We start from the raw sequence: 11,297 nt of genomic DNA, 5'->3' as shown, positions 1-11,297 counted from the left end.
TCATTTTGGCACAAGGTTAGATTGTCATAGGCTTTCATGCTATATGACATGATTGTCAGGCATTCTAAGATTTTCATACTCTGAAACAATAATGAGTAACTGCAGCAAGACAACAAGACAACTCTTACAAATTCATAACTTGCTTCTCCAAGTTTTGTTTACTTAACTTTTGCAATCAACATGCTCCGCATGAGAATAGCTTTCAGCCAATTAGCTATTTAGCTTGTCTTTGCAACTCAACAACATATGATTCAGTTAAAAATTGCAGGCTTTAAATATTACTGCCCACCAGCTAGTCAATCATCCTCATAACTCGTCAGAACTTAAGCTAACATAGGATCCAACCTACAGAGAATGAAATGAACTGATATTCGTCTAGAAATGCTTGAACTACGGTGTGTGCTACAATTAGGTTATGTTTTAAATCCAGCACTAGTCATGTAGTAGAGTAAAAAATAATTATAGCAGAGAAAAAAAGAAGTTGAAAAGCGTCATGGCTAGAGGGTATCAAGAAACTGAGGGTCATGACTTATGAGTAACTGTGGGTGTCGATATAGAATTCCCAAGAAAAAAAATCTTGGAAGAACTGAGACCAAAGAGCAAAATACATGATTGCTTAATGGTTCCAAACATTCTTCAAATTGCTAGGGAGAACAGTGTTGTACAGACATAATGCATACATTTACATTTTGCGACTAGTTCTCTATGGGGTTGTACCAGTTTTTTTTCTTACAACCAGGTACTGTCTTTAACGATAGTGCACTCTTGCTTAGGTCACATAGTCCCATCTGAAATCAGCATAAGTAAGTACTTGAGGCTAAAAACAAATTCACCTTTTGCCTCATCGATGAGCTCCATAGGCCAGGGTGGGCACCTCTAGGGTCGGCCGTGGTAGGGAGATAGGCTGGAGCACCTTGGGCAAGAAGCAGCGGCCTCCTTATGACCACAAAATCTTCGTCGCTGTCAAAGTCCGCATTGGTGGACGAAACCATGGCTCGTAGAGTAATTGCCAAGAAAAGCGAGAACGCCTATACAATACATTTACATGGATCAGATCCTCCTCCTCGAGCCACAAAGGGAAACAGAGTGTATTGGTCTATCTTTTGTCACTGGACATTGTGAGAGACCATTGGAGCAACCAACTTAAAGGCTCGTGTGCACTTGCTGTGCCGTTTGATTTGAGATGGAAATGTTTGTTCAGGTTTACCAAGAATAAGCATATACTAATTCTGGCAGAGTCGCGCACCTGTGTGGCGACGGTAGCGAGAGCAGCCCATTTGCAGAGGTCGAGGTTGTTGTTGACAAAGGAGACGAGGTTCTCGAGCTCTCTCGTGCGGTCATACGGCAGATCCTGCAAGAATAATAGATGAAGGAGAGGAATCGGTCAGTGATCCGATATTCTGATTTGATCAGATGGAACTATTACTGACAGGGGCATGGATGGGTATCCAATTGACCCACCTGCATCCAGTGCTCGTTGAGGAGGAGGTGGCCGGCCACGGCAGCTTCTAGCAGCATCATCGCCATGGCCAGGATGGTATACTGAAACAATTGTGGTCAACATCAGTAGCAGTGACGCGGCAATGAATGAACAGGTAGGAAGAGGACTGTATCAAAGAAAAAAGGGACATGGGTTTTGGTGGTGCGCGGGTGTGGGTCTTACGAAGCAGAGGCAGCACCCGCTGTTGACCTCGGCGGCGACGTAGCCCGCGAGGAGGATGGCGCAGTAGAGGAGGCCGGCGGCCATGACGGCGCACGCGAACCTGCAACAAGTTGAATCAGTCAGCCAGCCAGCCAAGCATACATCGCATACAGGTGGGGAGGGGAGGTGGCCGGAAAGAAGCGAGATAGTAGAACAGAGGACATGATACCAGAGGTCGGGGAGGAGGCGGTCGAAGTGCAGCTCGTGGTGCCGCGCCCAGCGGGAGAGGATGGAGGCGGCGTAGAGGACGGCGGAGACGGCGGCGAAGGCCTGGAGGAAGGCGAGGAACTTGAGCAGGAACCCCAGGCAGCAGCTCGCGCACCCGCCGCCGCCGCCGTTCCTCCCGGAGCGGCTGCCGCGAGCCATCGCCGGCGGGTTTGGGGATTCGGGATTCGGGATTTGGGATTTGGGTTCAGAGCAGAAGTAGACGGGGAGGAAGCGAAGCTAAGGTGGATTTGGCTGGATGATTGAAAAGGGGGCGGCCAGCTGGAGGTGGACCAACGAAGGCAGCAAAGCAAATGGGAGAGCTGACACGCCACACCAACAACACGTGGGCCCTCTTGTGTCTCTGTAGCGTGGGCCACGCGTGTCACAGAAAACTCGTCCTGTCCAGGTCGTCCTGCCGTTGGTTAGTTTTGTAGCTAACCATCTTCGGTGTTTTCTGTTAGAGCATCTCTCAGAGCTCCTAGTCAGCGCTTATAGCGCTGGCTATTCTCCCTAAACTGCAGTAACCCCTTTGTGATTACTTGCTCCTTTTTTACTCTTTTTGTTCTTTTTTTTTATTTTTCTTTTATTTTTTCTTCTCTTTTCTTTTCTTAGATTTGTGAACATTTCTCCAAAATACGTTAAAATAATCGAAATTGATGAATTTTTTTCAAAATTGATGAACTTTTTCTTCAAAATCGATGAACTATTATTCCAAAATTGATGATTTTTTTCCAAAATAAACCTTTTAAAAAAATATGAACTTTTCCAAAAATTCATAACTTTTTAAAAATTTGTGATTTTTTTTTCAAAATTAGATGAACTTTATTCAAAATCAACAAACTTTTTCATTTTTCATCAACCTTTTTCAATTTTTAAATATCTTTAATTTGATGGTTTTTTTGTGAATTCTTTTAAAATAATCAATACTGGTATATAATAGTATATGTTTAGTGTTGTACTAGAGGAAGGCTTAAATAGTGTGCTTTCCTGATATTGGACTTTTTCTGTAGTTTTCTCTTTGCGTTTGCTTTTCTTCATCATGTTTTTTCTTGCGTAAAAACTTCCAATTTATTCATCAAACATCATGGCAGTACAAACAACTTCAAAAGTAACAAAAATTACATTGAAATCCGTTGACCACCTAGGGCCGACTACAAGCACATGAAGGAGCCGAAGGCGCGCCGCCGTCATCGGCCCTGCTTCATTAGAGGCCGCCAAACCTTGTTGTAGTAGGTAGTCGAAAAGTCATCGTGCTAAGGCCTCAAAGGAAAAGCACAACAGAACATCAAACGTCCAAAGAGAGCCATCGAAGACAAACACCAATTGAATCCTGCAAGATTCACCGGAGACACATCTCCACACGCCGTCGAATGATGCTAGCCGCACCATCAAAATGAGGGCTAGACGAGAAGAACATTATTCCATCTTTAAAAAGTTGTTGCTGCCTCATCTTCCTGTGCAAGACACAAACCCTAAAGAGACTCGAAAAGACATCTAACAACGAACGAGGAGCCCTCCCATTGGCAAGAGCTAAGATCCACCACGCACACATAGCCTTAAGGCGACATGAGGCGAGGCAAATCCATGGCGGCGCCGACAGGAGGCGGTTGGAAGAGCTCTCACCCACTAGGAATCATGGGTTGTGCATTGCCTCAAGGAAACGTCCAACTTCGATAGCCCTCAGTTCCTCAGCAGGTTGCTGGGCCGCCCCGCTAAACTTCCCCAGCGAGCGCCGAATAGGAAGGAGCTCGCTTGCACGCTCGAAAGATGCCTCGCTCCCTCATTAACCTGTTGACTGGTTGACCAGTTGACCATTGAATTTAGAAAATATAAAAATATAAATATTTTTAACAAGGAAAAAATTCATTGACTGTTGGCTTGGTCTTTCCAAAACGCTCATGAGTTTGAAAAAGTTCATGTATTTCAAATAGTTCACGAACTTAAAAAAATCATGATTTTCTTTTGTGAAATTGAAAAAATAATCACATCTTCCGTGAATTAGTAAAATGGCCACGATCTTGAGGGAAAATATTTCATCAATTTTAAAAACATATTTGAGCTCATGAATTTTTGAAAAAAAATCTTGAATTTCAAAAAGTTCATGAATTTTAGAAAAATAATTCATGAATTTGAAATTTTCAATAATTTTAGAAAAAAATGTTCACAAAAAATAAAAAGTTTGCATATTTGAAAAAAATAACCACGGATTCAAAAACATTCATTGATTTGAAAAATAATCATGCCTTGATAAAGATTCATGAATATTTAAAAGTAGAAAAAAGGACAAATAAAAAGGAAAAAGGAAAAAATAAAAATGATAAAGAAAAAAGAGAAAAATAAAATAAAATAAATCTGATCTAATAAATCAGAAAACTAAAAAGATGAAAAAATCCGCCCAGTAAACTTCCACAAGTTTTCGAAAACAGGGCTAGTACGTGCCTTGCGGGCTGCCCATTATGATCGAAGGGATGGAAGGGAGTTTTCGCTTCACTTTCCCCTTCCCGTAAGAGGCAAAACCGAAGGCAACCGTGGTTCCTCCCGTGCTTGCCGGTGACCACATCGATTCCCTCTCCTCGGCGACCGCTTCGACGATGGGAGCGGTGGGAACTGTAGAACCTCGTGTCGGTCTTGTGCACAGGGTAAGATTTAGGGTTTCGAGCGCTGGTGTGTGGACGGTGGAGGCATGGCGAATAATCTCTACCTTAGGTCGTTGCCTATACCGGTGATTCCATCGTGCTCCTCTCGCCGGTTAGCGGTGAGATTTTGTATTTTGTCGACGTTTGCTTGTCGTTGTGTTGTATAGCGACGATGCCGGATTTGTCTTCCGTCAGATCCCTTATGATGGGGGTTTCTTCTTTGTCACCTTTGATCTGGGGCGGATGGTTGTTGTATGACACCAGTTCATTGCCTTTTTCGTCAACCGCGAGAGAGTGCGATGGTGCTTTCTATGGTGCGTCCTTCCGGCCTCTTCTCTAGCGCGCTGGCCCGATGAGGTGTAGCTTGAAGGCTTCCCGTGTGCGAAAGGTACATCTACGAATTTCAAGGTCACACCAACTTCAGGTGGAAGCGGCTACAGCGGCTGAAAGATCGAGGATGTCGCCTAGAGGGGGGGTGAATAGGCGCTTTAAAATAATTACGGATTTAGGCTTGAACAAATGCAGAATAAACCTAGCAGTTAATTTTTCAAGCACAAAACCTACAACAACTAGGCTCACCTATGTGCACCAATAACTTATGCTACGCAAGGTAAACAACTAAGTGATAGCAAGATATATGACAAGAAACAATATGGCTATCACAAATTAAAATGCATAAGTAAAGGGCTCGGGTAAGAGATAATGAAGGCACACGGAGACGACGATGTATCCCAAAGTTCACACCCTTGCGGATGCTAATCTCCGTTTGGAGCGGTGTGAAGGCACAATGCTCCCCAAGAAGCCACTAGGGCCACCATAATCTCCTCATGCCCTCGCACAATGCAAGATTCCGTGATTCCACTAAGGGACCCTTGAGGGCGGTCACCGAACCCGTACAAATGGCAACCCTTGGGGGCGGTTGTCGGTGTCAAAACCGGTGGATCTCGGGTAGGGGGTCCCGAACTGTGTGTCTAAGGCTAATGGTAACATGAGGCGGGGGACACGATGTTTACCCATGTTCGGGCCCTCTCGATGGAGGTAATACCCTACTTCCTGCTTGATTGATCTTGATGATATAAGTATTACAAGAGTTGATCTACCACGAGATCGTAGAGGCTAAACCCTAGAAGCTAGCCTATGATTATGATTGTTGTTGTCCTACGGACTAAACCCTCCGGTTTATATAGACACGGAGGGGGCTAGGGTTACACAGAGTCGGTTACAGAGAAGGAGATCTACATATCCAAATTGCCAACCTTGCCTTCCACGCAAAGGAGAGTCCCATCCGGACACGGGACGAAGTCTTCAATCTTGTACCTTCATAGTCCAACAGTCCGGCCAAAGTATATAGTCCGGCCGTCCGTGGACCCATTAATCTCGGACTCCCTCAGTAGCCCCTGAACCAGGCTTCAATGGCGATAAGTCTGGCACGCAGATTGTCTTCGGCATTGCAAGGTGAGTTCCTTCTCCGAATACTCCATAGAAGATTTTGAACACAAGAATCATGTCCGGCTCTACAAAACAAATTCCACATACCACCGTAGAGAGCACAATATTCCACAAATCTAATCTGCTGACAACTTTTCATAGTGTGAAATCACGCCATGGTCCAGTCATTATTCGAACCGTTTTTCTCCACCAGCCATTACATGTGCTGCCAGGCGGTTTTATTTGGCACGTCTTGTCGAAGCAAAGATCGTGTTCCCCTTATCACGGGATTCTCATCAATACAGGTGTGGGTAACCCAACCGCGCTTGTTTAATATGACTCCTCGATTTTAGGCAAGTCCGAAACGGTCACGCGGGGGACGCTTGATATTCGTCCTCTTTATAAGGGGGCCAAGGCCTGTCCTTTTCATCCCACGCTCGATCCTTCCCCTCCCGCACCTCGAGTTCCAACACCCAAGGCTCAAGCCAAGCACTTCAGACCTTCAACCATGTCCGGATCCAACCTTCAAGGCCGGTGGATGGCCTCCTCTGTCATAGAGGAGGACATCAAGAAGCTCAGGGAGGCCAGGTATCTCACCGCTGAAATCCCGCACAGGCTGCCTGCTCAAGGGCAGGTCATCCCTACTCCCGAACCCAACGAGAGTGTCGTATTTATTTCACTTCCTTCGAGGGCTAGGTTTAGTCTTGATCCCTTTGTGAGAGGGCTCATGTTCTATTACGGGCTAGATTTCCACGATCTAGCTCCGGATTCCATCCTTCACATCTCGTCGTTTATCGTCGTGTGTGAAGCCTTCCTTCGCATCACCATCCACTTCGGCCTATGGCTCAAGACCTTCAATGTGAGGCCTAAGGTGATTGACGGGCGTCACACGGAGTGCGGAGGCGCTATAATAAGCAAAGGCGCCGACGCCCCATGGCCAAAGGGTTCCTTCACAGAAACTTCTGACTTATGGCAACAGGAGTGGTTTTACATCACAACTCCCTGAGGTACAAAGCGGGCGGCCGCTGATGGGGTCATGTACCTAGGGTAGGGTCACAGACCTGATCTAAGTACCCTGCCCAAGGACACCCTTAGAAGAGGTCACCTTCCAGTCGACCAACGAGGGATTCACTCGACTGACTTGAAGGACTCGACCACGAAGACTCACTCGACTACCAGGAGGTCAAAAGGCACTCTGCACTGCAACGGCCTGTAGTTAAGTAGACTTTATGATAGTTAAGACACTTTATGTGGGACGTTACCAGTAACGCCCCGGACTAAATACACCTTAAACCCTTCATTACGTGGGCTGGCTGGGGTCCTGGCGCACTCTATATAAGCCACCCCCCTCCACAGGCAGAAGGGTTCGGCACCCTGTAACTCATATACATACAATCCACTCGACCGCCTCCGGGCTCCGAGACGTAGGGCTTTTACTTCCTCCGAGAAGGGCCTGAACTCGTACATCCCTTGTGTTTACAACCTCTCCATAGCTAGGACCTTGCCTCTCCATACCTACCCTCCACTCTACTGTCAGACTTAGAACCACGACAGTTGGCGCCCACCGTGGGGCAGGTGTTTTTAGCAATTTTGTGGAGAAGTTGCGATTCTTCCGAGTACTTGCATCATGGTGGCTGCTGGAGTTTTGGTCGAGGGTCGAGAGATCCGTCTCGGCGCTCTCACCTTCATCGCCGACGACTCCGCCTGGCTCCAGGAGGCTCCACTCGACGTTGATGCGCTCCCCGTCCACGGTGCGACGCATTTTCGCGCATGTGTCCGCGGTGTTCTGCTGCGGCAACCGTCGACCCCGTATCGGTCGACATCCCCATCGACCACCCTCTCGGTCTCCCGCCAGCGCAAGCGCTCGGACCGGTCGAGGATTCAGCGGTGGGTGAGGCACGCGGTGGCTCGCCAGACGGCCACCACCCAAGTTGCGGCAATCGAGCTCGACGAATCTCTCTACGGCATGTTCGATCTGTCGACTGGCTCCGTAGAGACCGCATCCGAGTGCGATAGCAGTGATCCAGCGGCAGAAATCATGATGGTCAACGGGCCCCGCAGTCCCCCTGGCTTCGCTCGTGATGGTGGAGCAGGCGACGGAGGCGACCCCGCACGAGACCACGAAGAGTACCAGCCTGAGCCACTCGACTCTCTGCAAAGAGAAGAACTTCGCCGCAGGAACGTGGATGTCCTGCGTACTCCCATCGCAGGAGAAACCCCCGAGGCTCGCGCCTTGGAGGAGGCACGTTTGGCCAATTTGGCCGAACGCACTCGACTGGAGAATCTTCAGCGAGCACTCGACGAGCGCGCGCGGCAACGAGTTCCCGACACCAGTCGACGTCAACTCTTCCCGCCGACTCAGGTATATCGAACCCCAATCCAGAATTTGGCAGCTACGACCCGTATAGCAGAGTCCATCCAGCCCTCTCAGTCGGAAGCTGGTAGAGGCTTGATGCAGATCAGGGATCTGCTCCGGGCAGCAGGAGATCAGAATTCGGCAGTGTCGCAGTCGCGCAACAGAATTCACAGTCGATCTATCGCTGCGAATACGGTTCAGTCGGCTCACAGTCCCAGATCGCCTCCGCGGCGTGAAGGGCGCGAGAATCGGCGAGACCAATATGGTGACCGACTCGACCGAGATGATAGGCGTCGAGTGCCCAATTCCCCTCCGAGGGGTGGGTCTTACGCTCCTCGGCAGCAAGATGACAGACGTCAGCTCAGTACGGGGCGAAGAGTTCCAGTCGACCCCAGAGAACCAGGCTTCGACGCACGATCCATTATCGTGCAAGGTTTGGTCGACCGGAACAGAGCTCATCGAGGCGGACTCGACAGAGATGCACCCACAAGCAGTCGAGTGCATGTTTCTGGTCCTGAATGTTTCAGCAGAGCTATCAGAGCCGCAGTTATCCCTCCCAATTTCAGGTTGGCAACAGGAGTCAGCAAGTTCACTGGTGAGTCTAAGCCTGAAACTTGGCTTGAGGACTACCGAGTGGCGGTTCAGATTGGTGGTGGGAACGACGAGGTGGCCATGAAGCATTTGCCCCTCATGCTGGAAGGTTCTGCCAGGGCATGGTTGACTCAATTACCTCCTAACAACATTTACACTTGGGAAGATCTGTCCCGAGGAACTTGCAAGCGACCAGCTGGACTGACGGAGTTGCAAGTCTGCGTGCAGAAGACCAATGAGACTCTCAGAGAGTATATTCAGAGATGGATCACTTTGCACCATACTGTGGAGAATGTGTCTGATCATCAGGCAGTCTGCGCCTTTAAAGATGGCGTCAAGAACAGAGAATTGAGTTTGAAGTTTGGTCGAACCGGTGACATGACCTTGAGTCGGATGATGGAGATTGCTACCAAGTACGCCAACGGCGAAGAAGAAGACCGACTCCGAAGCGGCAAGCACAAGCCGAGTCAGTTGGAAAAGGGAAACACCAGTCGGAAACAGAAGCGGAAGGCTGAACCGGCAGCTCCTGGAGAGGCTCTGGCCGTGACTCAGGGAAAGTTTAAAGGGAAACCAAAAGGATCCTGGAACCCTAAGAAGGTAAAGGATAAAGAAGGGAACGACGTGATGGATATGCCGTGTCACATCCACACGAAGAAAGACGAAGAGGGGAATATCATCTACCCGAAGCACACCACTCGCCAATGTCGACTCCTGATCCAGCAGTTTCAAGGAAAACAGTCCAATAACAAGGAGAAGGAGTCGGACAAGGCCGAAGACAAGGAGGACAGTGAGGAAGGATATCCGCATATCAACTCTACTCTGATGATCTTTGCAGATGTGGAGAGCAAGAGTCGATTGAAAGTTATTAACCGTGAGGTGAACATGGTTGCCCCAGCAAAAGCAAATTATCTGAAATGGTCCCAAACACCCATCACCTTCGACCAATCTGATCACCTGACTCATATTGCCACCCCTGGGAGGCAAGCTTTGGTGGTCAATCCAGTTGTTGAAGGCACTCGACTGACGAAAGTGCTTATGGACGATGGTAGTGGGATGAATTTGCTGTATGCAGACACACTGAAAGGAATGGGCATTCCGATGTCCCGACTGAGCACCAGTAACATGAGCTTTCATGGAGTTATACCAGGAAAGAAAGCCGAGTCACTCGGCCAAATAGCTCTGGACGTGGTGTTTGGTGATTCGAAACATTTTCGCAAAGAGAAGTTGACGTTCGAGGTCGTGGATTTTCAGAGTGCATATCATGCCATTTTGGGGAGACCAGCTTATGCACGGTTCATGGCTCGACCATGTTACGTGTACCTCAAATTGAAGATGCCCGGCCCCAAAGGAGTGATCACTGTCACCGGTGATCGGAAAAAGGCAGAAGAGTGCTTCCAGAAAGGCTCAAAGATTGTTGATTCCCAAGTGACAGCGGTCGAGTTCGAAGAATACAAGCAAAACGCAGATCCGAGTGACTTGCTGCGATCCAAGAAACCCGCCACAGAGTCTGCATTTCAGTCGTCCGGTGAGACGAAGCCTGTTCACATTCACCCGACCGACCCCGATGCAGCTCCGACCCACATCTCCACAACACTCGACCCGAAATAGGAAGAAGCGCTCATCCAGTTCCTCCGTGAGAACTGGGACATTTTTGCATGGAAGCCCGCTGACATGCCAGGTGTTCCCAGGGGACTGGCTGAGCATCGCCTAAGAGTCGACTCATCTGCAAAACCAGTTAAAGAGCATCTTCGGCGGTCCGCCGTCCAGAAGAGAAAAGCCATTGGTGAGGAAGTGGCTCGACTGTTGGCGGCAGGATTTATCCGAGAGATATACCACTCCGAGTGGCTCGCTAATGTCGTCATGGTTCCTAAGAAAGACAAATCACTCCGAATGTGCATTGATTTCAAGCACATCAACCGGGCCTGCCCGAAAGATCATTTTCCTCTCCCTCGCATAGATCAAATTGTTGACTCGACCGCGGGATGCGAGAGACTGTCTTTTCTAGACGCCTACTCCGGGTACCACCAGATCCGTCTGTACGGACCCGACGAGGTAAAAACAGCTTTCATCACTCCATTCGGGTGCTTCTGCTATATCACCATGCCATTCGGCGTCAAGAATGCCGGAGCCACATTTATGTGAATGATTCAGAAGTGTCTACTCACTCAAATCAGTCGGAATGTGGAAGCGTACATGGATGATATCGTCGTCAAGTCACGAAAAGGTTCCGACCTGCTCGCTGACCTCGCCGAAACATTTGCCAACCTCCGAAGGTATGATATCAAGCTCAATCCATCAAAGTGCACATTTGGAGTTCCGGGTGGCAAGTTACTCGGTTTTCTCGTTTCCGAACGAGGAATCGACGCTAATCCAGAGA

The 11,297-nt window shown here is 48.6% G+C and overlaps 1 protein-coding gene across 1 annotated transcript; it reads right to left on the bottom strand.

Moving 5' to 3' along the window:
• Positions 1-130: 130 nt before the first annotated feature.
• Positions 131-2,192, bottom strand: LOC119339059 (tetraspanin-18-like). The gene is made up of 5 exons (XM_037611237.1): positions 1,872-2,192; positions 1,664-1,763; positions 1,462-1,542; positions 1,247-1,351; positions 131-1,028 (listed from the first exon to the last, which is right to left on the bottom strand). The coding sequence occupies exons 1-5, from the start codon at positions 2,066-2,068 to the stop codon at positions 795-797; spliced, it is 717 nt and encodes a 238-aa protein (XP_037467134.1). The 5' UTR covers positions 2,069-2,192; the 3' UTR covers positions 131-794.
• Between the last annotated feature and the right edge of the window lie 9,105 nt (positions 2,193-11,297).

Source organism: Triticum dicoccoides, chromosome 7B, assembly GCF_002162155.2.
Source record: "Triticum dicoccoides isolate Atlit2015 ecotype Zavitan chromosome 7B, WEW_v2.0, whole genome shotgun sequence".
NCBI classification, from domain to species: Eukaryota; Viridiplantae; Streptophyta; class Magnoliopsida; order Poales; family Poaceae; genus Triticum; species Triticum dicoccoides.
This window is presented reverse-complemented; position numbering and strand designations above follow the sequence as displayed.